Here is a 27,696-nt window from a genome sequence, read left to right as displayed (position 1 = left end):
TTTTAGTTGATTGTTCCGTAACTTGTTTGCTTAGGCCTTCCAATTTTTCAAAGATTTTATTTAACACAGAAGTAAAATCCCCTTCTGATGCCATTCCTTTTGACTCAACTTGTACAGAGTCTTCCCCCTGTGTCACAGGAGGGCCAGGAACAGATGGTCTGCGTTGCTGGGAAACTGTGCTGGGCTGCTGCACTCTAGCCTTTCCCGAACGTGTTGTTCTATCCGTCATCCCACCTCTATCTATGCGTCAAGGTCGATTCCCACAGTCAGGTCTTGCCGTGGAAAATCCCCAAAGTCCAGAGTGGAAAAATCCCCCAGCTGGATGTACCACTTCAATATTCCTCTAGGGGGCTACTGTAGCAGTCCTTCAATTTACAATAGTAAAAAAATCTTTTCCAACTTTCTTAAACCCCCTCAAGAAAAAAGAGAAAAAGCTAGCAAGAGTTTCAAGTCCAGAGAAGACCTTCAACAAGTATCTCCTTTGCAGAGTTAACCATTAAAAAGTTACAATGTCCATAGAAAGTGCAACTCTCAATGCAACAGTTCTAATGCACCTGGCAGTCCGTCCCAGGAGTTAAGCAATTGTCTCTATTTTCCCCAGAAGAAACAAAGTCACTTTCCCCTCTCCCCCCCCCCCACTATCCTGGGGGGGGGGAGTTCTTTCACTTTAATGTCCGGATTTAGAAGTTTAAAAGCACCGCTCTCCAGGTCTTAGCTTAGAAGCGTCTTTGCTTTGATCTGTGTACAAAACGGAAGGTGGACTTCCTGTTTACACCTTCCCGCTTCAGTGTCAAATTAATCCCAATTTCTTAAGCTTCACCTACTCACGGGTAGTTGTTTAGCAGCCAAATTGTCACAGGAAAAAGGTCAGCGCTCTCCGGCAACAGCTGTGCGGCTTCGCCCCACGGAAGTAGCAATTGACTCTCAGCACCGCGCCTCCCGTTACGCTCTGGGACCCCTTACGGGGTTCCTTTGCCAATTCGGGGGGCGCTAATGGTGCCCGCCGAGTCCCACGCTCACAGGCTTCTTCTGCCTGTGATTTTTGGAAGGGTCTCCGCTTCGCCGTAGCGGACAGACCCACTTTCCGCAGAGCTTCTCCCTCCCGGTTAGAAGGAGACCGCCATTGCCGTTGGCGCCGCCTCCGGAAGCGGAGGAGCGCAGCCATTGTCGGACTGTGCCCTGAATCTCCACATCGGCAAGGCAGTGGTACAAAAGTTCGTGATCGACCATGTCGAAGGCTGCTGACAGATCTAAAAGAATCAGCAGTCCCGACCCGCCTTGATCCAGCTGTCTACGGAGATCATCTGTTAGGGTGACCAAAGGCGTCTCGGTCCCGTAACCAGGGCGAAAGCCGGACTGGAATGGATCCAAAGCCGATGTTTCATCCAGAAACCTACCAAGCTGTTTGGCAATCGCTCTCTCAGTTACCTTACCCAGGTACGGAAGATTCAAAACCAGGTGGTAATTGGATAGATCTAAAGGATCTAAGGGTGTTTTCTTTAAGAGCGGATGCAACACTGCTTCCTTCAACTCCCCTGGTAAAGTCCCCGTGCCAAGGGACTGATTGATGATCTCACCCAGGGGGGCCCACACCTCGTCTGCACATGCTCTAATCAGCCAAGATGGGCACGGGTCAAGGGGGCAAGTGGTGGGCCTTTCAGCTCGGAGGAATCTGTCTACATTGGCAGGGAGTATCTGATCGAAGTGGTCCAATATTGGACCCAAGGAGAGTCGAGGGGCCTCCAGTTCTGTTACTGTATCCAAATTGGCAGGGAGGTCACGGCAGAGCAGCAAGACTTTCTCCGCAAAAAAGCTTGCAAATGCCTCACAGCTATGGGTCAAATTCGTATTTAAATTTGGCTGTTCCTCTAGGGTTGTTAAAGACCTAATTATTCTAAAAAGTTGCACTGGGCGAGAGCTAGCAGAAGCAATGGAAGCTGAGAAGTAAAACTTCTTTACATTTTCACTGCCATCTCATAGGCTTTCATAAACGTCCTATAAGATGTTCTTGAGGCTCCGGTGCGAGCACGCCGCCATACTCGCTCTAGCCGTCTGAGGTCCCGCTTCATTTCCTGGAGCTCCTCGGTAAACCAGGGGGCCCGGTTTCGGCGGGGTCGCAGAGGGCGCTTAGGTGTGATCTCATTGGTGGCCGCCAAGAGCCGGTTATTCCAGTTCTTGACAAGCTCATCTAGTGAGCCGCCAGGGGAAGCAGGGTTCCGCAAGGCTTGACGAAATCCATCAGGATCCATCAGCCTTCACGGGTCAGCCCAAATAGGCTCGCCACCCGGGAGGGAGGAGGGAGTCAATCCTGGCTTTCAGACCATGGCACTTCCGCAAGTGAGGACATGATCACATCTATACCCACAGCAAAAATCAAATCCAGCGTGTGGCCTGCTTGGTGTGTGGAACCCAAAACAAACTGGGTTTTTTTAATATTGTAAACCATCCTGTGATCCTCAGAAGAAGGGCAGTATAGAAATTTTAACACCAACAACTGTGGGCCATCATTTAAGAAACTAAACTGTCTTGAGAACACTGCCAGAAAGGCAAGGCTGTAGTACATTAGTAGTAGCTAGCAAGTAAATTAGCTGTACAGTGGTACCTTGGGTTACATACGCTTCAGGTTACATACGCTTCAGGTTACAGACTCCGCTAACCCAGAAATATTACCTCGGGTTAAGAACTTTGCTTCAGGATGAGAACAGAAATCGTGCTCCGGCGGTGTGGTGGCAGTGGGAGGCCCCATTAGCTAAAGTGGTGCTTCAGGTTAGTTTCAGGTTAAGAACGGACCTCCGGAACGAATTAAGTACATAACCAGAGGTACCACTGTAGTAGTTAGTAACAGTTAGCAAGTGAATAGATAAATGCTCTAGTGCAATCAAAGCAAAAATTTCACCCTGCCTAAAATGTTTGCTCCTTTTGGGTTTTAAAGCAAAACAAAATACTGTTCCCAAAGATCAGGAGGAACCAGGGACCAGGGACCCTGACACACACTCACAGAGTAGGTGACCCCCGACGAGGAGACAGGCGAGACTTCGCTAATGGTCAAGTCAGTGACAGCCAGGGAGTGTGAATCCAGCTGCGGGTACAGGCTTTCCATCTCTGGCTCTTCTGAGAGGTCATCTTCACTCCCCATGGAGTTCTGCTGCCCCACACTGTGGTCTGGCCAGCTGCCTGTCACACCCACTATAGACAGAGATGCCCCCTCTTTATCAGGGTGCTCCTTGCCCATGAGGATAAACTCCTCTAAGCTGCTGGTGGTGGGGAGCTCCTCCAGGCTGTCCTGGCCCTGCAAACCTTCCCCTGTTTGTGTGTCACCCACAAGGGCATTGTCCACACTGAGAGGTCCCTGGCCGACAGCCATGCTCGCCTGGGCAGAGTGGCACAGAGTGGCTTTTGCAGTCTCCACCATACTGTCCTTGGTGCTGAAGATCTGCTCTGAGCATGGGGAGGTGACCAAAAAGTTCTGGGAAGAGGGATAGCAAGGGTCGGGGGAGGAGGCGCCGTCTGGGATCATCCCGTTGGAGAGTTTGGGCCGTTTGCCATCTTCAGGTTTGGCATCTGCCTCGGGCTGTTCTACCTCATCGACCGACTCAAACACCTGGGCAAAGAAGGAGAGGCCAAAAGAGAACAGGAATGGATCAGATTGTCTGACTACTGCAATGGCCTCTGCATGGAGCTGCCTTTCAAGATATTGGTGGAATCTACACACGTATAAAAAATGCTGTGAAAAAGCTTTGTTAAAAGTTTTGAAAAATACATTGAATTTTGCATAGCTCACTGTCGCCATCTAGAGTCACATTTGTATATTGCACTTTACAACACATTTAAAACGTTTTATTTGCAGCTGTATAGCTGAGTCCACCGAGGAGCCTCAGCCAGTGCAAAATGCTCTGTTGCTTTTTCTGGCCAAGTGATCACAGCATATAATTCAGATTCCAGATTGGTTGCCAGCCCAATTCAAAGTGCTGGCTGCCATCTTGAAAGCCACAAACTGCTTGGAGCCAGGTTATTCCACGGATTGCCAGCACCCACACAAAGCTGCCTGGCTCTTAAGATTGGCTGTAGAGGTTCCCATCAGGAAGGGGTACCAGTCTAGTGAGGCAGGTCCTTTGCAGTGGTGGGTCCCCCACCTTGGAACTGCACTTGGCCCCTTTGATGGTTTCTGAACTGGCTCTGAAGATCTCTCTTTTCAAACCTGCTTTTATCCAGTTCATTCAAGGCTGGTCTGGGGAAGCAGGGGGCACTGGAGGTATAAATGACTATCAGACTTTGAAAAGCTGGTATTACTGGATCAAGTTAATCAGTTTTCTTGAATTAATTAAACTAAATAGTTTAAATTGGATTCTGAATAAAGGTGCAAATAGTTGTTGTGTTGTTATCTTTCTTACTGTAGTGGGCCAGGCCAAAAGCAGTTCTGAACAATGCTCTCTCTAGAGATGGAATGATGGAGCCCAGGGGGCAGCGGCCCCCAAAAGTTTGGGGACCGCTGATCTACAGCAAACTTTATCTACCTGCCAGATCTGACCACTGGCTCACCCAGCTTCGCCAGGGCCTCTCCTGAATCTCTGCCTTGGGGGTCTTTCCCAGCCTGCTCCTGAGACCCTTCGGCTGGGGAGACCACTGAGGATTGAACTGCACTCCAGGTAGCTTACAGGTAAAATAAGAACAACTAAAAACATGAAGGGGGGAACAGTGATTAAAAAACAAGGTAGCATTAATAGAATTAAAACGATCCATCTATCTAGACAATCTATTAAAAACATACAATCACATTTTTATCCTGTCCTTTCCTCCAAGGAGCTCAATTTGGTGTCCGTGCTTCTCCCCCATCCTCCTTTAATCCCCACAACAACCCTGTGAGGTAGGCTAGGCTGTGAGAAGGCAGTGACTGGCAGCCAAGGCCACCCAGTGAGCTGCATGGCTGAGTGGAGATTTGAACTTTGGTTCCCCAGGTCCTCAGCCAACACTCTAACCATTACACAGTGCTGTGTCTCAGGCTTGCACAGCAGCTCAGAATTTGGAGTCTCCCCCCCCCCCCCCGAGGATCCAACAGGCTGAACACCTCACCTGGGTACTGCCACTGGAGTCGCTCTGAAGCCGTGTCAGGTTCTGTGGGCCGGAACTGCCGCTCTGGGAAGACTGTGGGAAGAGAGGAGGCGCATGGGAGAACCAGGCCAGGGGGACAAGTCAAGGTGTCTGCAGTGCGGGCAGAATGCGCTGATGCCAGGAATCAGGGGAGGAGGCCAGCTTGGGGGGGCAAGAACCAACAGTGCCCCCTCTTTTTAAATTGCTCGCCCCCTTCCACTCACAAGGTGCTTTAACAATCAGCTGGGGGGGGGACTAGGGAGACTCTCCTCTCATAACCCTGAACAAACTACAGCTCCCAGGATTCTATGGAGGGGGGCCATGGCTGTTCCAAGTGGTATCCTAGTGCCTTTAATGCGAACATGCTCCAGGGAGTGCTGCAGGAAAGGGCGCAGTGGAGGGGAGAAATTGAGAGATTTAAATTATTTTTACGCATTCTGAAGCCATCTGGGAACTGACTCAATTCCAATGGACCTTGATTCCCCCCCCCCACTCACATCGTTGCTGATGGTCGAATCTCGGTGCATCATGTGTTCCATGTGGGAGTCTAGGCTGGCCCCTGAGGAGCACTTGGCCAGGGCGGCCGCGTGAGACTCCTTCTCCCGTTGTCGGACAATCGCCTCGCAGCCCAGCCACTCTGCCATGGTTTGCTCATAGCAGGCGCGAGTCTGGCTGTCGACCTGAAGCCAAGAGAGAAGCTGGGAGAGGCCCTTGCATTCACCACACCACCCTGGAGCAGAACTGAACCCAGTTTCATTTATTTGTTTGCTGGATTTATGTCTCACCTTTTCCTCCAAGTACCTCAAAAGTGGCATAATGGTAAGAGTGTCAGACTAGAACCTGGGAGACCAGGATTCAAATCCCCACTCAGCCATGAAGCTCCCTGGGTGACCTTGGGCCAGTCACTGCCTCTCAGCCTAACTTACCCCACAGGGTTGTTGTGGGGATTAAATGAGGAGGGGGAGAACCATGTACCTTGAGCTTCTTGGAAGAAAAAGATGGTATATAGATGTAATAAACAAAACAACAAACATGGTTTCCTTCCCTCTTCATTTAATCCCCGCAGCTACCCTGTGAGGGAGGTTAGGTTGCGAGAAGGCAGCCACTCCGTGAGCTTCATGGCCGAGTGGGGATTTGAATCCTGGTCTCCCAAGGTCCTTGTCTGACACTCTAACCACTAAAGCACTAAAGCACACTGCCTCTCACACAAGAGAGGATAAGTGGTGCAGATAGCAAGGGAAAATAACACTTGGCAGCAGGGGAATTTGAACCTATGCCTCCGGAGAGATTGGAGCCTAAATCCAGAACCTTAAACCACTCGCAGCGCTGCCTTAAGCAGTGTGATACCTTAGACTGCACAGCACAGAACAATGCCAGGCCTGACCACTTTCTACAGAGTTTGAACCTGATCCACTGATCCACGGCTCTTCCTCAATCCTCCCATCCCGCAAAATCATTTGCCATCAATTGATTTGAATATTATCAAGAAAATTTCAGTTTGCTTCTCATGAGTGGGGTGCAGGATTTTGTCCTGCCTGCCTTATTTTTAAGGTGGCCAAGGAGTAGTTCTGGAAGTCCTTTCTCTCAGTCTAAAATCATCCACCCAGTAGTCTGGGCTCTGCTGACTTCCTGCGTGCCCAAGTTTCAATGAAAGCCCATGGGGAAGAGATCAGGAGGGAACACAACAGACTGCTGGATCAGGCAAAAGGGACCACCTAGTCCAGCCTCACAGGGGCCACTCAGATGCCCCAGTGAGAAGCCCACAAGCAGGGCTCAAGCAGAAGAGCAGCCTTCTCCCCCACTGTGGTTTCTGGCAACTAGGATTCAGAAGCTTTGCTGCCTCTGACTGTGGAGGCACAGCAGAGCCACAGAGAGCCGCCCATAGCTCTCTCTTCCATGAGTCCTCTTTTAAAGGTCTGTAGACCTCTCTGCCTCCTGTGGAAACAAGTTCCATAGTTTAACCATGCACTGCATTTTCAGATCAGGAAGTGAGGGCAGGCAGCAAGGCTGAGGAGCACCAGAGAAATGCTTTGCGGAAAGAAAAATGCCCCCACCACACCCTCAGCCACTTTGCAATGGTAAGGAACGTGCCAACCCCAGCTCTAAAGTGCCCTGAGTATGAGGCAGAAAAATGGAGCCCTCTTCCACTGGGCAAAGTCAATTTTTGAGGCAGGACTTATGCAAAGAGAGCAAATGGAAGTTTAAATCAGCCCCACATAATACTAAAATAGCAGCAAAGAGGTACGTATATCTATAAAACACATTCTTATTAAGTGATCCACTAGTTAGTATAAACTTTTGGTTTTCTGGAGAATTTTTGAATGGAATGAAGCTCCACCATTCTCCTGCAAAGGTGTCTTTGTGCTCCCTTCCTCTTGTCAGGAAGAGGTCAGGAAGAGGTCAGCAAAGGTGTCTTTTTCCTCTTCATGTGTGGGTCAATTTTTCCATAAGGCAATAATAATAATAATAATAATAATAATAATAATAATAATAATAATAATAATAATATAATATCCCGCCCATCTGGCTGGGTTTCCCCAGCCACTCTGGACAGCTTCCAAAGGGAGATTAAAAATACATTAAAACATCAGTCATTTAAAAACTTCCCTAAACAGGGCTGCCTTCAGATGTCTTCTAAACATCAGATAGTTGTTAATTTCCTTGACAGCTGATGGGAGGGCGTTCCACAGGGCGGGCGCCACCACCGAGAAGGCCCTCTGCCTGGTTCCCTGTAACTTGGCTTCTCGCAGTTAGGGAACCACCAGAAGGTCCTCGGAGCTGGACCTCAGTGTCCGGACTGAATGATGGGGTGGAGACACTCCTTCAGGTATACTGGGCCGAGGCCGTTTAGGCAATGATTCACCCTCTTTTGTACCATGCGTTCAATTCTGTACCTTTTAAGCCCTTCCAGAATGTGACTCTAACCACATGTGCTCTGCCATTAAGAGAAATCCAATTAGTGGTTTATCCACTAATCGTTCGTCTTGTTTAGCATTTAAATACAGATTCAGTAACACAAGCACTGCAGACTTCATGGCATACTGATGAGTAATTTTACTTATCTCACCTGCTTTCTCTCAGCTTCTGACATCCCAAACCGGTAATGTCCCAGCAGGAAAGGCCAGACTGCTTTCCGGATCTCGTGTTGGACCCCTCCGAAGTAGACTAGCCGCAAAAGCTCTTTCTCCTCATAGCTCTGTGGGGAAAGTTCACTGAAAACTGAGGCCAAGTAAAGAGAAAATGACTTTTCCTCCCCCCCCCCCGCCAGCCCTCAACCATCCGCCTTCAAAAGCAGGGCCAGAGCCGACGGTGCCCCAGGGCTGGCCAGGGCAAACTGGGGGTCCCCCTTACCGTACTGTCTTGCAGGAACATCTCCCAGACCTCAGCGGTCAGCCCCTGGCTGGCGCTGCAGGGCACGCTGGGTGACACAATGTCGTGGTTCACCAGCGCCGAGAGGTGGGTTCTCACCGTGGAGAGGTGCCGGCAGTAGGCCAGCCCTAAGCCATGGAAAGCAGAGAGAAAGAGGCTACACAGAGGGCAATCCCAGAGAGACCAGCCCTCAACAGCGGGAAGGGCAGGTAGGGGAGGCGGCTAAAGCACCACTGCCGATTGCTCCCCCAGGGAGGGGCAATACTGGCACAAGAAGGACCCCCACCACCCGCCTGACTTGGAGGAGGGACTGTAGGACCATGTCAGGACCCAAGGAGCCCCTTCGGTCCCCTTCCAACTCTACAGTTCTGTGATTCCATGTCCACTGACCCATGCTGTCACTTAGAGGAAAGAAAATCTGAACTGGTTGTATCAACCACCCTGCCCAAGCTGGGTGCCCTCCAGGTGCTCTAAACTGCAAATCCCAGTCAACCCAACTGTGTCAAGGGTGCAGTTCAAGCCCCATGTTGAGCAAAACATTCCTGCATTGCAAGGGGTTGGACTAGATGAGCCCGGCGGTCCCTTTCACCTCGACTATTCTACGATTCAATGCGCTGTAGTCCAAATGACCATGCTCACTGGGGTGATGGAGTTGTAGTTCCAAACATCTGCTATAGACTGAAGGCAGAGGGAGAGAAGGGAAGCAGAGCTAGTCCCCTGGCAGGGGGATGAGAGGCCAGCTGCCTCCATCAACCATCACCAACTGGCAGCCATTCCACAGGCTACCTGCACCAATTCTATCCCAGCTGATCCTTATTAAGAACTTCGTCACTTTTAAGAACCGGTGCCAGACTCTGTTTTTTCCTTCTCCCTTCCCATCTCTTTTCTTTAATGCCATGTCTGATAGATCATAATCCTGAGGGCCAATATCATCTTGAACTTTATTGAGCTGCAAAGTCTTTTTGGCTTAAGAGCCAGGGGAAGTCTGGGATAAACAAAATATTCTTGCAGTTTTGGTGTCACAGTAGTAGAACCAAGGTAGTTCTGCCCTTCAGTTCACAATACTGGGGCAAACTCCACATCACACTTAATTGCAAGGCCATAGTGCTATAGGGGATATAAAAGTACTTCTTTGTCATCACCTTTTAAAATGAAAAGCAGCAGAAGACAGAAAAGGCTGCTTAACCCTTTCTCCCCCATGGTTATTTCTACACCCAAAATCGTAATTCCATCTCCTGCCCCCAAATGCTTTTTCATCAGGAGATGCAGCAGACAGGGTGGGGGGGGAGCAAATTTCAAAGAAATGGTGGGGGAAGGGTTAAGCAGGCTGTTCCCCTGACTTCCAAGTGGTGACTAAAAATGGAATGAAGTGAAAACTCACAGCCATAAAACGCTCGAGATAGTATCTGGTACTTCATGTTATCACACAGCAGCTTCAGAGGAGCCCTGGGAAGAGAGAGGGAAGGGGGGTATAGCTACAGTCCTATAAGGAACCAGAGGATGGGTTGTTGCAAATGGATACACCACAAGCAATAATCCCATTTTTCAAGATGTACTTTTCAAAAACACATTAGCTGCCATTCAAAGCATAGCATTTCCCTCCTTAGTGACTCACAAGATTAAAAGCAATTTAAAAGCATCCTACACAGGGGTTCCTGAACTTTTCCAGGCTCCTGCCCCCTTAGTTCCATAAACTCATGCCCAGAGCCGCCGGTCTATAAAAGGCATTATACAAAAGAGCATAATAATAACGCAAGATAATAACACAATAAAACTCAAAATGCTAATAATAATGAAGAATGTATGTGCTACTGCACCTGGCTGTGGGCTGAGCCACACCGTACAGTGAGAGCCTCCCCCCAAAGAATCATGGGAGCTGTAGTTTGTTAAGGGTGCTGGGAATTAAGAACACAAAGAGATCCTGTTGCATGAGGCCAATGGCCCCTCTAGCCCAACAGCCTGGTCTCACTGTGGCCACCCAGATGCTGAGAAACTCTGAAGCAGGATTTGAGCTCAAGAGCCCCCTCCCCTCCTGAGGTTTCCAGCAACTGCTCTACCGAAGCAGGATGGCCTCCAGCCGTGGAGACAGAGTACAGCCCTCGTGGCTAGTAGCCCTTGAGAGAGAAGGGTCGTGGCTCACAGGCAGAGCATCTGCCTTGCACAAAGAAGCTCCAAGAGCCAATCCCCAACTGCCTCTCTAGTCAGGGCTACAGAGCCCAGAGAGCCTCTGCCAGTTGGTGTGGACAGTACTGCCCTAGATGGGTCTGACTCCCTATGTTCCTGAACTACAGCTCCCAGGATTCTCTGGGGAGAGTCATGTGCTTTAATTGTCCTTCCAGACCTCACCCCGCCAGCCCTCAAGTCAGCCCTTTTGCCTCTGTGAGGCCACCTGGGCTCCCTGGCAGAGAGCAGCCCCATCTCACCCCCAAGCCAGCCTCTGTCGCCTTGCCTTTCATGGTTGCAACCATTGGAGGGGCCACTCTCCGTGGATCCGCTCTGAGAGCAGGACGAGCAGGAGGACTTGCGGGTGCCCGGCTGCCACATGGAAGGGAGGGTGCTCATCTGGGTGTCGACCAGATCCTGCGGGGCTAGAAATGCAGAAAGAGAATAGCACAACATCAGGATAAGGTTTGAAGCAGCTTATCCCAGGAGCAGAGAGAGAGAGGGAAAGCTAGCTGGGAAAAATCAGACACACAATATTTGGAGGGCTACATTGATTAAACCAATTGCATAATCTTCACCCAATCACAGGAAGGCTTTCAATTAAAAAGAGAGAAAAGGTCAACTGCACCAGCATCCACAAACTGGGCTCATTGGCACAACCAAAGGTGGCACCTAAGGAGGCTTTTCTCAAGATAACCACCTCAGTCTCCAAGGAAAATGCATGAATTTGCAGGGAGCACAAGGGAAGCAGCCTTGTACGCAGCCCATCTAGCTAGTACTGTCAACACTGAATGGCAGCAGTCTCAAGCAGTGATACTTTCCCAGCCCTCCCCAGAGGTGCTGGAGATTGAACCAGGGACCCCTTGCATGCAGCACAGGTGCTCAGCCATCAAGCTGTGCACCTCCTATTCCTTGCTGACTAACTTGGGGTCATTTGCAAGGGGCTGTGTGCCTCAAGGGAACTGGGAACCCTGAGGTCAGAGGAGAGAGAAACCTTGCCTCTGGTGTTTGCAGGGTCCCTTTTCCTGTGATGAAAGGGGAAAGAATCAAGAGCTCTATTGCTGGGAAGAATGGTTCCATCCAAGATGTTTGGAGTGGAGGGGAGTCCTCTGGAAAGCCCCCACCCCCACCAGTGAGACAGGGTCATCCGGATGAGCTGAGGCAGGAAAACAGGATCCTCTCACCCAGCCTTTAACTTTCTTGGGTCCTCCATGCATAGTAGGACAGCAGAGATGCCTGGGCTTTTGCTTGTCTCTAGGCAGCTTCAGAAGCATTCTCTGGAGCTGGCCAAGTCTCAATTATTTTTTGCCACAGCTTTTACCTCCTCTGGATGTGTAGGTAAAGCAGGAGCTGGGCTGAGTACAGAGGATGCTGTTCAGAGTTCAAAAACTAGAGTTCAAGGGCTAGAAGCCATTGATAGCCTTACTCTCCATGAATTTGTCCAATCCTCTTTTAAAACCCTCTACTTATCTATATAAGGGATGCGGGTGGCGCTGTGGGTTAAACCACAGAGCCTAGGGCTTGCTGATCAGAAGGTTGGCGGTTCAAATCCCCATGATGGGGTGAGCTCCCGTTGCTCGGTCCCTGCTTCTGCCAACCTAGCAATTCAAAAGCACGTCAAAGTGCAAGTAGATAAATAGGTACCACTCCAGCAGGAAGGTAAACGGCGTTTCCGTGCGCTGCTCTGGTTTGCCCGAAGCGGCTTAGTCATGCTGGCCACATGACCCGGAAGCTGTACGCTGGCTCCCTCGGCCAATAAAGTGAGATGAGCGCCGCAACCCCAGAGTTGTTCACGACTGGACTTAACTGTCAGGGGTCCTTTACCTTTACCTTTTACCTATCTATATACCGGTACTTTTTCCAGAATCCAGTTCACATTTTCTGTCTTGTTATAAAATATATGTTGTATTTTTGAAATCTTGCAAATCACTGTGGGATCTTTGATGAAGAGAAAGATACAAACCCTTTCTCAGGGTAGCCAACCTTGTGCTGCCCAGATGATGTTGGACTACAACTCCCATTGTCCAGGACCATTGGGCTAAACTGGGTGTGCGTGTTGGGAGGTTGTAGTCCAGCAACATCCGGCGGCCATGTTGGCTATCCCAGAAACAACTAACCTTAAGTGCTCACCATCTCACAGTAAACTTCATGGAGAACTGGCTAAGCACTTAAGAGCTGTGAGGCAGCTAAGTTACAATTCACAGCAAAACTTTCAAAATAATCCCTGGCTGGTTTCACATCAGAGCAAAGGCTCTGCTGTGCCTTCCAATTACAAGCTCTCCTCTAACTGGCTTGCAAGAGCCCTGCAATGACATGCTGACTCCAAATCTGCAGCAGAGTCACTTTGAAACAATTTTACCACACCAAAATGATTGAAGGGAAATTTCCATGAATCACCCCTACATGTCCCACTGGAGCACCATGGCCTAAATGAGTTTTGGAAAGGATGCCAAATGCTTTGATACAAGAAGAAAGAGCATCCCTGGAGCAGATTGTTCTTGAGGGACGGGGCAATGGAGCCTTGGAGCCTTCCTCCACCAAACAAGAATTGGACCACAGGAGGACGCAAAAGCCATATCTTGCTCTCTAAACTCTATGCAGGGGAAATGGGGAATGTGAATTCAAGGAGGGTGGGAGGAGCATTTTGATTCAGATCACAGCAGGAAGGTCACTCTGCACAGAGAAGCAGGCTTTGTGTCTGCTGGCATTTGCTAAATCCTACATCAACCAACCTGTTCAGGTATTTAGCAGGTGAACTGCCTGGGCTTTTAACTAATCAATTTAAATCAATGTTAAAGGACATTTTTCATTTGAGCTCCGTTGCCTCCTTCCTTTCATCTGCCTCAGATTATAACCAACAAGAAGTATGACAGCAACATTATATCACTACTAAAAGCGATTAGATCCATTAAAACATGCCTCTGATTTAATTGGACAATAGATTTCACGGTTTTCATTTTTTTTTAATGTTAATTGTTATAGCTATTTATGCATCTGTGGGCATCAGGCATCTCCTCCTCCTCCTCCTCCTCCTAACACAAAAGGGATTGGGGCCAGCTGTGACACACGCAGCACACCATTACAGAGGGAAGAAAGGAGGCCGCTTTTCCTTCACAGCTGTGAGTATTTTATGGACATGCAGGTCTAATCAGTTCATTGGTTTAAAAAGCATTGTATGATCAATCTATTAAGATTTCTTTAAACTGGGCAGCAGCCCTAATCACAGTCACTCTTACAGGTGCCACATAATACTGTTCTGCATTTGTAAGAAAGCAATGTTTTAGTTTGGCAGCACCTGCACACTTTGGAACTCCTTGCCTGTTGACATCAGGCAGGTGGAATTGCTGTGCCCTTTTCGGTACCTGCTAAAAAAAATTTTAGACAAGCCTGTCCAGACATGCAGACAACTGATGTATGTTTAAATCTGTTTTTAGCTCATTAACGTTCATTTTTTAAAAATGTTTTACATAGGGTTTTTAAAAAATAATTTTATTGTTTTATTCTTCTTGTAAACCACTTTTTTTTCCTTACAGCCAAGGTGTATATAAATGTTATGAATTAAATGAACTTGCTTCTTCTGCTTGTGTGCTTCCAGGCAAAGCAGCCCAAGGGAATGAGCCAAGGAAAAAGATGGGGAAGAGGAGAATCCCAGCTGTCTGCCCTGCCCAGATTCATAAATGCCAGCATCTGCCCCAGCTGCCAAGCCAAAAAGCAAGAAGCACCCTCCATGTGCCAACAACAACATTACACAGGTGTGGGCTGGACCCCAACGTGACCAGAAGGGGAGCCGTTGCCTCAGGAAGACTCAGAGACCATTTGGGCATCACCACCACTCTGCCAGAGGTCCGACGCATCCAGGCCTTTTCTTTCCCAGCGGCAGTAGAGGTGGAGGGAAGGCAAGAAGGGTGGTTAACAACCACTAAAGAGGAAGGGAGAGAAAAGGCAAAACATGAAGGCGGGCACAGTCCATGCCGCTTCCTCAAGCCTGGAAAAAGGAAAAACACACTAGGAACTCACTAGCTGTGATTCCCACATTGCTGAGGGTTGGTTCCAACTCTACGATTCTAGGAATAGTAGAAAAATCCATCATTGGCCAGAAATCCCCCTATGGGAAAGCAAAAGAGAGCCAGTGTGGCCTAGTGGTTAGAGTGTTGGGCTTAGGACTTGGGAGAAAAGGATTCAAATCCTCACTCAGCCATGAAGTTCAATGAGTGGCCTTGGGTGCCAGTCACTGCCTCTCAGCCTAACCTACCTCCCAGGGGTGTTGTGAGGATAAAACGGGGAGGAGAATTATGTATGCCAACTTGAGCTCCTTGGATGAAAAGTTTGGATATAAATGAAAAGAACAATAATTAAGATCACTAACACGATAGGAGTTGGGAGTCAGTCAACATCTAGAGAGAGCAGAGCAAATACACACCCTTTGATGTTTGATGGAGGATTCAGTTTCCCCAGCTTTCATTTATTAATATATTTAAATACAAGTACAGATTTCTAATCCTTATGAAAGCAAGCTCCCAAAGTGTGGGCAACACTGGCTGAAACTTCAGAAGCCAGAGACTGGCTGGGACACCAGCGCCTTACACAGCTCCGAGTGAGCAAACCATGAATAAAATATGCAAATCAGTAATAGTAATAGTAGTAATAGTAATTTATTATTTGTACCCCGCCCATCTGCCTGGGTTTCCCAAGCCACTCTGGGCAGCTTCCAACAAAGATTAAAAATACATTAAAATGTCACACATTAAAAACTTCCCTGAACAGGACTGCCTTCAGATGTCTTCTAAATGTCAGGTAGTGTTTTTCTCTTTGACATCTGGTGGGAGGGCGTTCCACAGGGCGGGTGCCACTACCGAGAAGGCCCTCTGCCTGGTTCCCTGTAACTTGGCTTCTCGCAGTGAGGGAACCGCCAGAAGGCCCTTGGCGCTGGACCTCAGCGTCCGGGCAGAACGATGGGAGTGGAGACGCTCCTTCAGGTATACTGGGCTGAGGCCATTTAGGGCTTTAAAGATCAGCACCAACACTTTGAATTGTGCTCGGAAATGTACTGGGAACCAATGTACCGGTAGGTCTTTCAGGGCCGGTGTTATATGGTCTTGGCGGCCGCCCCCAGTCACCAGTCTAGCTGCCACATTCTGGATTAGTTGTAGCTTTCGAGTCACCTTCAAAGGTAGCCCCATGTAGAGCGCATTGCAGTAGTCCAAGGGGGAGATAACTAGAGCATGCACCACTCTGGCGAGACAGTCTGCGGGCACGTAGGGTCTCATCCTGCGTACCAGATGGAGTTGGTAAACAGCTGCCCTGGACACAGAATTGACCTGCGCCTCCATAGACAGTTGTGAGTCCAAAATGACTCCAAGGCTGCGCACGTGGTCCTTCAGGGGCACAGTTACCCCATTCAGGACCAGGGAGTCCCCCACACCCACCCGTCCCTCGTCCCCCAAGAACAGTACTTCTGTCTTGTCAGGATTCAACCTCAATCCATTAGCCGCCATCCATCCTCCAACCCCCTCCAGGCACTCACACAGGACCTTCACCGCCTTCACTGGTTCTGATTTGAAAGAGAGGTAGAGCTGGGTACCATCCGCATATTGATGGACACCCAGCCCAAACCCCCTGATGATCTCCCAGCGGCTTCATGTAGATGTCAAAAAGCATGGTAAGGACTGTATAATACATTATGCAAAGTGTCAGGGAATGGCCTGAAGACGAGGACTGGGGAATGCATTCTATGGCAGACCAGCTTCTCTCTGATGGAGAGCTGGAGGGGGAAGAGTCGCCCCCCCCCCCCTTGTCCACAGCGTGTTCAGAAGCAGAGACAGGCAGAAGCTGAACAGCTTGGGGGAGTTACTCAGTTATGAGATAATGGCGACAGAACCAGAAGGGAGGGGGCAGCTAGTTGTCTCGTCACTTGAAAGCGTGAGGGACCTCCCCTCGGACTTGGAGGTCCAAACGTATCAGGGAACAAAGGAGTCAGAGGGAGGAACTTCCCGTTGGCGCCCAAAATGTTGTGGAAGCCGGAAGGAGGATTAGACTAGCCAACTGCCTTCCTTGTGGAGAGCTGTGTATTTGTGCTCGCAACATGATGCTGTAATAAAAGGACTATAGATCTATCAGCTGCTCATTAATTCTTATCTGTGAAGTTACCGAAGGGAGGGGAGGACTCTCCATGCCTGACGCAAAGTAAGCAAATTTCCATAATTTATACTGGTGGTGGACATGAACATTCCTTGGTGCAGAATTTTAATGTATCCAAACTGGATCATGCACACCTCTGAGCGTTCCTTGGTATTCCTCAGGGCATGGAAGGCAGGCTACAATGGCATAATAAATATGGCTTATGAAATATGAATGGAATACACTCCTATATGTTTATAACATGTAGTAAAATTAAAAGTTAGCCTAAGGTGGGGAAAAAAATCTTATTTAAGATAACTATGCCAGCTTTCTCAGTTTCTACCAGGCGAGCAACCTTACCAAACTCTGACTGAAGGCCAGGATAGAGGATCCGGAAAACGTAATCAGTTGCCTCCTCCTCCTCCTTGTCTGATGCCGACTCCGAGGACCCCTGGGGGCTTCGCTTCTTCAGCTTTGGAAACACCTTCCCCTTTGAGGAGTCAAACAAAATTATTATTATTAATAATAATTTTATTATTTATACCCCACCCATCTGGCTGGGTTTCCCCAGCCACTCTGGGCGGCTCACAGCATATATCAGAACATACTAACACATCAAACATTTAAAACTTCCCTGAACAGGGTTGCCTTCAGATTTCTTCTAAAAGTCAGATAGTTGTTTATTGACATCTGAAGGGAGGGTGTTCCACAGGGAGGGTGCCACTACTGAGAAGGCCCTGTGCCTGGTTCCCTGTAACCTCGCTTCTCACAGTGAGGGAACCAGCGGAAGACCCTTGGAGGAGGATCTCAGTGTCCGGGCTGAACGATGGGAACGAAAAAGCTCCTTCAGGTATGTAGGGCTGAGGCAGTTTAGGGCTTTAAAGGTCAGTACCAACACTTTGAACTGTGCTCAGAAACACACTGGGAGCCAATGAAGGTCCTTTATATCAGGCTTCCTCAACCTCAGCCCTCCAGATGTTTTTGGCCTGCAACTCCCATGATACCTAGCTAGGGATGATGGGAATTGTAGTCTCAAAACATCTGGAGGGCCGAGGTGGAAGAAGCCTGCTTTATATGGTCTCGGTGGCCGCTCCCAGTCACCAGTCTAGCTGCCGCATTCTGGATTAGTTGTAATTTCCAGGTCCCTTCAAAGGTAGCCCCACATAGAGTGCATTGCAGTAGTCCAAGCGGGAGATAACTGGAGCATGCACCACTATGGCGAGACAGTCTGTGGGCAGGTAGGGTCTCAGCCTGCGTACTAGATGAAGCTGGTAAACAGCTGCCCTGGACACAGAATTGACCTGCGCCTCCATGGACAGCTGCGAGTCCAAAATGACTCCCAGGCTGCACACCTGGTCCTTCAGGAGCACAGTTACCCCATTCAGGATCGGGAAGTCCCCCACACCTGCCCGTCCCCTGTCCCCTAAAAACAGTACTTCTGTCTTGTCAGGATTCAACCTCAATCCATTAGCCGCCATCCATCCTCCAACTGCCTCCAGACACTCACACAGGACCTTCACTGCCTTCATTGGTTCTGAATGAAAAGAGAGATAGAGCTGGGTATCATCCGCATACTGATGAACACTCAACCCAACCCCCCTGATGATCTCTCCCAGTGGCTTCTATATGAGCATGGGAGAGAGGACAGAACCCTGAGGCACCCCACAAGTGAGAGCCCAGGGGTCTGAACACTCATCCCCCAACACCACTTTCTGGACACAACCCAGGAGTGGAACCACTGTATGACAGTGCCCCCAGCTCCCAGCTCCTCTAGATGGTCCAGAAGGATGTCATGATTCAATGGTATCAAAGCCACTGAGAGATCCAGCAGAACTAGGAAACAGCTATCACCTCAATCCCCGGCACACTGGAGATCCTTGACCAGTGCGACTGAGGATGTTTTGGTCAGTTTCACTTGTCCAAGCAGCCTGTCCACATCCTCAGAGGTAACAGATTGGAACTGATCCTATGCAACTTGTCTAGACAGGACTCTAGCACTCTCCCGCCCTGGCCCTGCTCCCACGGTGGAGTCTGAGTGACTTTAATCTGCAAAAGACTTTGCAAAATCATTGCAGAAGATATTGGGGTTGTCACCAGGCCCCGATGGTGAAGGTGGTTCCATTAGATTGTGAACCACCTGAAAGAGTCTCCTGCTGCTGTTTTCTGCAGATGCAATAGAGGTGGTGAAGAAGGTTCTCTTCGCCATTGCTATCGCCACTTGGTAGGCTTGACGTTGAGCTGTAACCCGTGTCTGGTCAAATTCAGAATGAGTTTTCTGCCACTGGTGCTCTAGCCATCTCAGCTCCAGGGAAAACCATGGGGTTGTCCAGGCTCCATGCAATCGGAGAGGGCGCTTCGGATCCAGACAGTCGATAGCCCTGGTTAACTCCACATTCCAGCGGGCCACCAAGGAATCAGCTGAAAGGCCATCAACATGGGATAAAACATCCCCTACCACTCTCTGGAAACTATTTGGATTCATTAAGTGGTGGGGGCGGACCATCTGAATCGGTCCCACCTCCCTGCAGAGGGGAAGGGTCGCAGAGAAGTCCAGTTGCACTAAGTGATCTGACCATGGCACTTCTTTTGTTTTAGTTTTACTTAATTGTCAGATCACCCCCGTCCATGGAGGTGAACACCAGGTCTAAGGCATGTCCGTGACTATGATTTGGGCCAAACTTATTCAGGGACGGCCCCATGGAGTCCATGCGTTCCACAAAGTCCCAAGCGGTTCCTTGTAAGGTTGTGTCAGCATGGGTGTTAAAATCCCCTAGGACAACCAAACTAGGTTTCTTCAGGAGAACATCCACCACAACCTGAAGCAGCTCAGGCAGGGAATCCTTGATGCAGTAGGGAAGTTAGTACAGTAATAGGAATCCTGCACTGCCTCTATTGCCCAAGCTCCAGAACATACACTCAGAAAACTGGCGTCCCAATAGGACACCTGGTGCAGGCTAATGACTTTCTAAAGATCACTGCAACCCCCCCCTCCCCACCCAAATAACCTGGGCTGCTGTGCATAAGAGAAACCTGGTGGACAAGCAGCGGCAAGAACAGACCCATCTGCCTCATCCAACCTCATTTCTCCATCCACAATCAAGTCATGCATGGCGGTGGTCTTGTGGATCATTGACCGGGCATTGCACAGCAGCACCTTCAGGTCATGTGGGTCTGCCTTGTTGATTCCAGCATCCTTTCAGTCAGGACCAGACTTGGAGGAAACAAAGATATTCAGAAATGTGGCTGCCTCATTTAGTGCAGAACAACGACCGAGCCAAGGCCAGAGCAGGCTCAGTCCCAGGCTCAGACTTCCATAGCATTCCCATCCAATGTGAGGAACTATCCCGTCTGAAACTGTGGAGAACCACTGCCAGTCTGTGAAACCAATACGAAACTTGATGGATCTACTATTTGACTCAATCTAACACAACTTCCTGAATGCCTAAGGCCAAGCTCACATTTCCATGGGGGAGAAGGGGCGGGGGTGAGAACAGTCTCCCCTTATCACAGAGGTTTCCCTCCCTAGCACAGCTTTCCCTCGTTGCTTTTCAAGTCTGATTTTCTTCGTTCAGTTTTTAAATTTGATTAAAACAGTATTTCACGACAAGGGTTCATTCCGGAAAGAACATCAGAAGAGCCTCTGGATCAGGCCAGTGCCTGTCCAGTCCAGAATCCTGTTCTCACAGTGGCCAACCAGATGCTTCAATGGGAAACCCACAAGCAGGACCCATGCACAAGATCATGTTCTCCTCCTGTGATTTCTAGCTACAGTACTGATATTCAGAAGAATATTAATATTTTTAAAAACCTATATGCAGGATTAGAATCACACGATTTGACTCCAGATAGAATACACCCAGAGCCTCATGCTCAGCCCTCCCTGGAGATGCCACTGGGGTCTGAGCCGAGGGGCTTCCCCATGCAAAGCAGGAGCTCTTTGACAGACCTTGAGCTCCAGCAGGTGCCCTCGATGGGCTCCTGAGGCCTATACCTTCCTCAGCCCCTCTAAAAGCAAAGCAGAAGAACAGAAGACCCACAAAGCCCTTCTTGCATCTGCCACTTCCAGAGCCCATGAACAGTTCATAAGAACATCAGAAGAGCCTGCTGGATCCATCCAGTGAGGCCCATCTGGTCCAGCATCCTGTCCTGAGAGTGGACAACCAGATGCCTCTTCTGCCAAGCCCACAAGCAGGAATCAAACGCAAGAGCCCTCTCCCTTCCAGTGGTTTCCAGCAGCTGGCATTCAGAAGCACTGCTGCCTCTGACCTTGTAGGCAGAGTGCAGCCATCGTAGCCAGTAGCCATCGATAGGCCTCTTGTCCTCTATGAATTTGTCTAGTCCTCTTTTAAAGTCCTGCTTGGCAGGGGGTTGGACTCGATGGCCCTTGTGGTCTCTTCCAACTCTATGATTCTATGATTCTATGATTCTATGAAAGCCATCTCAGTTGGAGGCCATTACTGCCTCCTGTGGGAGGGAGTTCCAGAGTTTTACTATGTGAAGAAGGCCTTTCTGTTGTCTATATACCTTAAAATCTTCAACTTCATTGGATGCCCATGAGTTCTAATGTAATGACAGAAGGAGAAAAACATTTCCCTCTCCACTTTCTCCATGCCATGCATGACTTCATAAACTTCCATCAGGTTTCCTCTTAGGCCTTATGCACATTTGCCTTTCATAGAATCATAGAATCATAGAGTTGGAAGAGACCACAAGGGCCATCGAGTCCAACCCCCTGCCAAGCAGGAAACACCATCAGAGCACTCTTGACATATGGTTGTCAAGCCTCTGCTTAAAGACCTCCAAAGAAGGAGACTCCACCACACTCCTTGGCAGCAAATTCCACTGTCGAACAGCTCTTACTGTCAGGAAGTTCTTCCTAATGTTTAGATGGAATCTTCTTTCTTGTAGTTTGGATCCATTGCTCCGTGTCCGCTTCTCTGGAGCAGCAGAAAACAACCTTTCTCCCTCCTCTATGTGACATCCTTTTATATATTTGAACATGGCTACCATATCACCCATTAACCCCCTCTTCTCCAGGCTAAACATGCCCAGCTCCCTTAGCCATTCCTCATAAGGCATCGTTTCCAGGCCTTTGACCATTTTGCTTGCCCTCCTCTGGACACGTTCCAGTTTGTCAGTGTCCTTCTTGAACTGTGGTGCCCAGAACTGTACACAGCACTCCAGGTGAGGTCTGACCAGAGCAGAATACAGTGGCACTATTACTTCCCTTGATCTAGATGCTATACTACTATTGTCGCAGCCCAGAATTGCATTGGCTTTTTTAGCTGCCGCGTCACACTGTTGGCTCATGTCAAGTTTGTGGTCAACCAAGACTCCTAGATCCTTTTCACATGTACTGCTCTCAAGCCAGGTGTCACCCATCTTGTATTTGTGCCTCTCATTTTTTTTGCCCAAGTGCAATACTTTACATTTCTCCCTGTTAAAATTCATCTTGTTTGTTTTGGCCCTGTTCTCTAATCTGTCAAGGTCGTTTTGAAGTGTGATCCTGTCCTCTGGGGTGTTAGCCACCCCTCCCAGTTTGGTGTCATCTGCAAATTTGATCAGGATGCCCTTGAGTCCATCATCCAAGTCGTTAATAAAGATGTTGAATAAGACCGGGCCCAAGACAGAACCCTGTGGCACCCCACTAGTCACTCTTCTCCAGGATGAAGAGGAACCATTGATGAGCACCCTTTGGGTTCGGTCAGTCAGCCAGTTACAAATCTACTGAGTGGTAGCATAGTCAAGACCGCATTTTACCAGCTTCTTTACAAGAATATCATGGGGCACCTTGTCAAATGCCTTGCTGAAATCAAGGTAGGCTACATCCACTGCGTTCCCTTCATCTACCAGGCTTGTAATTCTGTCAAAAAACGAGATCAGGTTAGTCTGACATGACTTATTTTTCAGAAATCCATGCTGACTATTGGTGATCACAGCATTCCTTTCTAGGTGCTCACAGACTGTTTGCTTAATGATCTGCTCCAGAATCTTCCCTGGTATTGATGTCAGACTGACTGGGCGATAATTATTTGGGTCCTCTCTTTTCCCCTTTTTGAAAATAGGGACAACATTTGCCCTCCTCCAGTCTGCCGGGACTTCGCCTGTTCTCCAGGAATTCTCAAAGATGACTGCCAGTGGTTCTGAGATCACATCTGCCAGTTCTTTTAATACTCTTGGATGCAGTTCATCTGGCCCTGGAGACTTGAATACATCTAGACTAGCCAAGTATTCTTGTACTATCTCCTTAGTTATTCTGGGCTGTGTTTCCTCTGCTGAATCATTTGCTCCAAATTCTTCAGGTTGGGCATTGTTTTCTTTATCGGAGAAGACTGAGGCAAAGAAGGCATTGAGGAGTTCAGCCCTTTCTGTGTCCCCTGTTTGCATTTCATCATCTTCTCCTCTGAGTGACCCCACTGTTTCTTTGTTCTTCCTTTTGCTACGAACATACCCATAAAAGCCTTTTTTGTTGCTTTTAACCTCTCTAGCAAGCCTGAGTTCATTCTGTGCTTTAGCTTTTCTGACTTTGTGTCTACACGTGCTGGCTATTTGTTTGAATTCCTCTTTGGTGGTTTCCCCCCTTTTCCATTTTTTGTACACATCCTTTTTTAATCTTAACTCAGTTAAAGTTCTTTAGATAGCCACCCTGGCTTCTTTAGGCACCTTCCATGTTTCCGTCTCATTGGTATTGCCTGAAGTTGTGCTTTTACTATCTCCCTCTTAACAAACTCCCAGCCATCATGAACTCCCTTTCCTTTTAGTATTACTGTCCATGGGATCTCACCCAGCACTTCCCTAAGTTTTATGAAGTCGGCTTTCTTAAAGTCAAGAAATTGAGTCCTAGTATGCTTGGCTGCTCCTTTCCGCTGTATAGTAAACTTCAGAAGAGCATGATCACTTGCGCCTAATGATCCTTCCACTTCTACCCCACTAACCAGGTCATCAACATTGGTTAGGACCAGATCTAAAATGGCTGTTCCTCTTGTTGCTTCTCCCACTTTCTGGACAATGAAGTTGTCTGCAAGGCCAGTGAGGAATCTGTTTGACCTTATGCTCTTGGCTGAGTTTGACATCCAACAAATATCCGGGTAATTGAAGTCCCCCATTACTACTATCTCCCTTCCTTTTGCATGCTTGGCCATCTGTTCCAGGAAGGCATCATCTATGTCCTCCCTTTGGCTTGGGGATCTATAGTAAACTCCCACAATGAGGTCACTGTTATTCTTCTCTCCCTTAATTTTGACCCAAATGCTCTCACTTGGGCTTTGAGGTTCTAAATCTTGGATCTCTTCACAGGTATACACATCCCTGACATATAACGCCACTCCTCCTCCTTTCTTGTCTGGTCTGTTTCTCTGAAATAGATTGTATCCCTCCATTATTACATTCCAATCGTGGGACTTATCTCACCAGGTTTCAGTGATTCCTATTATGTCATATTTAGTTTGCTGTACCAAGAGCTCAAGCTCATCTTGTTTATTTCCCATGCTTTGCGCATTAGTGTACAGACATTGAAGTCCATTAATCATTCCCCCGTGTCTCTTATTTAAGGATTTTTTCCTCCCACCACTAGGTCTGCGTGCTGTTTGCTCCATTCGGTCTATGACATTTGGATGATCATCTTCATCAATTGATAGACTCCTACCTTCAGGAGGAAGCCTGTGAACCTGGTGACTCGGCGGGCACCATTTGCACCCCCCCGACCTGCGAAGGAGCCTTTTTAAAGGCTTCAGAACGGGGGACGGGGTGAGCGGCGTGGTGCTGAGAGTCGACTGCTGCGGAGTGAAGCCGCATGCCATGGTCGGAGAGCGCTGACTTCTTCTTGTGAACAATTGGATTCTAAAAGTAACAACCCGTGAGTAGTATGGAAATTGGACTAGTAAAGGAAATTTTTTTGTTGAATTTGGTACGATCGGGGAAGGTGCAAACAGGAAGTCCGCCTCCCCGTCTTGTAAATAATTTAAAGCAAGGACTAGTTAACTAAGGTCGAGAGAATTTCTTTTTCTTCATTGGGTAAAAGACATTAATTTCACGATTTGGCAGTATAAGTATAAGTAATTTTATTGGAGGATAAGAGCTAATTTTGAGAGCTGAAGTGCCACCCCCCCGGACCCGGGAGTGATCCGCGAGAGAGCCTGTTGAGGAGATATAGAAGAGTTTGACAGCTGTCAAAATTAGCTGTCAAGAAGGAAAAAGAGAACTTTGTTTCTGCTGTCTCTGCTGGATATATTTGTTGCAATTTGGTTATATTTTGTGGAAAATAAGGAAGAACTGATACAAACTAACTTGATTTTTGGATTTGAACTGGAAAGAATACTAAGTTACCAAAATCCCTCTAGAGGGGGATTTGGGACATTACAAGAATGGCTGGAGGAGGGAAAATTCAGGCTGGGTTGGACAGAATTTTTGTTCTCTTGGGAAAGCTACAAGGCCAAATGGATGTTTTGGCTACAAATGTTGCAACTCTGAACTTAACAGTAAATAATATCACTGAATTTGATAAGGATTTGACTCAGGAAGCCCATGCAGCTGGACAAAAAGAGAAACTTGAGAGTTTTGAGAGTGTGGAGAAGGAGACATATGTTGTTCCTGAGGAAAAGGAAGGAGGAGCTGTAATTTTGCAGCTGACAAAGGAGAGCCAGAGGCCTGACATGATGGTTACAAAGGAAAATAAGAAATCGAGCCAGAGGCCTGACATGATGGTTACAAAGGAAAATAAGTACTGGATGATGAAAATCTGGTTTGAATTGGAGATTGAAGAATGGAGAGATCTCCTTATGTGGAGATCTGAAGACCTATGGATTACAAATTTGATTAAGGTGGAAGTTGGAGCTTTCAGGACAATTGGACTTAAAAGGAGTAAGAAACAAGATTCGGGCTCCACTTTTAAGTATGGAGGTCTGGCTGGAAGAAACATGGACCTTATTGGGACAGAGCTTCTCCGAGATCTGGTGTTTAATACTAAGGACTATCAAAAAAACCAGCAGAGAGGAATTGAGAGAGAATTAAGAGCCTCGGACGTGAGGTCTCCAGGCTGATAGTAGATTAAGACTGATGGACATCGGTTGGGGATCGAAACTGGGAAAGGGGGTGGTGGGGTTTGGGAATCCAAAGGATGTACAATTATAATCTGTTTTTTATTTTTGTTTTGTTATTAGTATGAAAATTGGGGAATTCGTGGAAGGGAATTTGGGTCGACTTTAGAAAAAGGTTTTAAGAATGAGTACTGATGTACAAATATTGATGTTTATAAGTTAAAATTGGTTTTTTTAAAATGAATTAAATATAAAAAGGTTAAAAATTGGGGATAAGAACTTGTTGAACTAACAATTTGAATTGGAATATAAGAAGGGGAGGTGTGGGGAAGTCAGGGAAATATGTCATTGAAAATACGGATTGTAAACTTTATGTGTTTTTTAATTTTTTTGTTTTTTCTTTTTTGATTTTTTTTATTAAGGTGGAAAATCTTAATAAATATTTAATAAAAATAAAAAAAGAGATTTTTTGCAAAAACATTCCTCCCAACCGTTGTGAGGTGCAGCCCATCGCTTGCCAGAAGTCCATCTTCAAGAAACTGCATTCCGTGATCTAAGAATCCAAACCGTTCCTGTTTACACCATTTGCGAAGCCAGTTGTTCACTTCCACTATTTTTCCCTCTCTCCCTGGGCCACGTCGTTCAACTGGGAGGACAGATGAGATGACAATTTGTGCATTTAATTGCTTCAATTTCCTGCCCAGAGCCTCGTAATCTCTTTTGATCTTCTGGAGGCTATTGCTTGCAGTGTCATTGGTTCCCACATGAACCAAGAGGAAGGGGTATTTGTCAGTGGGTTTTATGATTCCTTGCAGTCGTTCAGTTACATCTTGGATCTTAGCCCCGGGGAGACAGCACACTTCCCGAGACATCTTGTCAGGCCCACAGATCACTGCTTCTGTTCCCCTCAGTAGGGAATCCCCTATCACCACTACACGCCTCCTCTTAGGTCTGGTCGGGGTTCTTCCGTGAGCTGTCCGTTCCAAGGTCGCCTGCACATTCCCTGAGGGCTGACTTTGCTGCTCGTCTTCATATACCTGATCGACTGTAATGAGGGAGAGATCCTCAAATGGAGTCTGCTCTTCGTCTTCCATGCTAGGGGAGAGGACCTCAAAGCGATTGTGTATTTCTAAACAATCAGAGCGAACCCTGGGCCTCCTACTTCTTTGAGTCACGTTTCTCCATATATCTGGCTCCTGTGTTGGTGAACTAGCCTCCTTCTCAGGGGAGTCCCCTGTCTCCTCCTTGGTGGAGACGGGGTGCTCTGTTGCTTCCAAGAAGAGCTCCAGCTCTCTAATTCTTTGGAGCGTAGCTACACGTTCCTCCAGTTGCTGGACTTTGTCTTTTAAGAGGGCAATCAACATGCAATTGCTGCAGGTAAAGCTGCCTGCAACCTTTGGCAAGATGGCAAACATTGCGCAGGAACCACAGGCGACTGCAGCTGTTCCCTCACCCTCCATCTTGAGAACGTGTCGTTGGGGCTGACTACAGTGGTCCTCCATCATAAAAAGCGTGAAGACAGGACAAATAAATCCCCCCCCCAAAAAACTAGGTCTCCCCCAACAAACGTTTAAGACTAGCTCCCCTAAATCTAAAAGATGGATCAAACTGCGTGCGCCACTAGGCGCGCGCCGCTGCCCTACAAGCTCTGATAAGCTCCTCCCACAGCTAATCACCTACTTCAACAGAAGCCCTGCCCCCTCTGACCTTTGCACAGGGAGAGCAGCTAATCAGCCACAAGAAACACGCACAAGAAAACCCTTTTTGTTCCTTCTTCAGCTGCTGCCCTACAAGCTCCACTGCTGCCTTTCCTCCACTGTCTCCAGGCACAGACTGCACTTAAAAGCTCCAGGTCTGAACAGGGGTTGGGTTGTGCTTTTTTGCTCAGGGCTTTTCCCACAAAACCCCATTCTTTGAAGCTCAA

At 48.1% G+C, this 27,696-nt stretch overlaps 2 protein-coding genes across 2 annotated transcripts in view; both read right to left on the bottom strand.

The window, feature by feature from the left end:
• Nucleotides 1-27,696, bottom strand: part of SGSM1 (small G protein signaling modulator 1) — a 96,653-nt gene that overhangs the window by 20,980 nt on the left and 47,977 nt on the right. Inside the window, exons 11-19 of the mRNA XM_083583816.1 lie at nt 17,098-17,227; nt 14,369-14,539; nt 10,907-11,045; nt 9,839-9,903; nt 8,440-8,585; nt 8,156-8,284; nt 5,586-5,768; nt 5,071-5,142; nt 2,999-3,601 (exon numbers count right to left, since the gene is read on the bottom strand). Coding sequence (XP_083439942.1) covers nt 2,999-3,601; nt 5,071-5,142; nt 5,586-5,768; nt 8,156-8,284; nt 8,440-8,585; nt 9,839-9,903; nt 10,907-11,045; nt 14,369-14,539; nt 17,098-17,227 — 1,638 coding nt within the window. The remainder of the gene's footprint in view (nt 1-2,998; nt 3,602-5,070; nt 5,143-5,585; nt 5,769-8,155; nt 8,285-8,439; nt 8,586-9,838; nt 9,904-10,906; nt 11,046-14,368; nt 14,540-17,097; nt 17,228-27,696) is intronic.
• LOC310748676 (uncharacterized protein) lies at nt 18,241-27,547 on the bottom strand (the record flags this gene model as incomplete). Its single annotated transcript, XM_083584522.1, has 4 exons — nt 27,520-27,547; nt 26,264-27,268; nt 19,797-19,930; nt 18,241-18,271 (listed from the first exon to the last, which is right to left on the bottom strand). The coding sequence occupies exons 2-4, from the start codon at nt 27,230-27,232 to the stop codon at nt 18,241-18,243; spliced, it is 1,134 nt and encodes a 377-aa protein (XP_083440648.1). The 5' UTR covers nt 27,233-27,268; nt 27,520-27,547.

This window comes from Podarcis filfolensis (genome assembly GCF_964270895.1).
Source record: "Podarcis filfolensis genome assembly, chromosome: 13".
NCBI lineage: Eukaryota > Metazoa > Chordata > Lepidosauria > Squamata > Lacertidae > Podarcis > Podarcis filfolensis.
The sequence above is the reverse complement of the archived record's forward strand: the minus strand, read 5'-3'. Positions and strand labels throughout refer to the sequence as shown.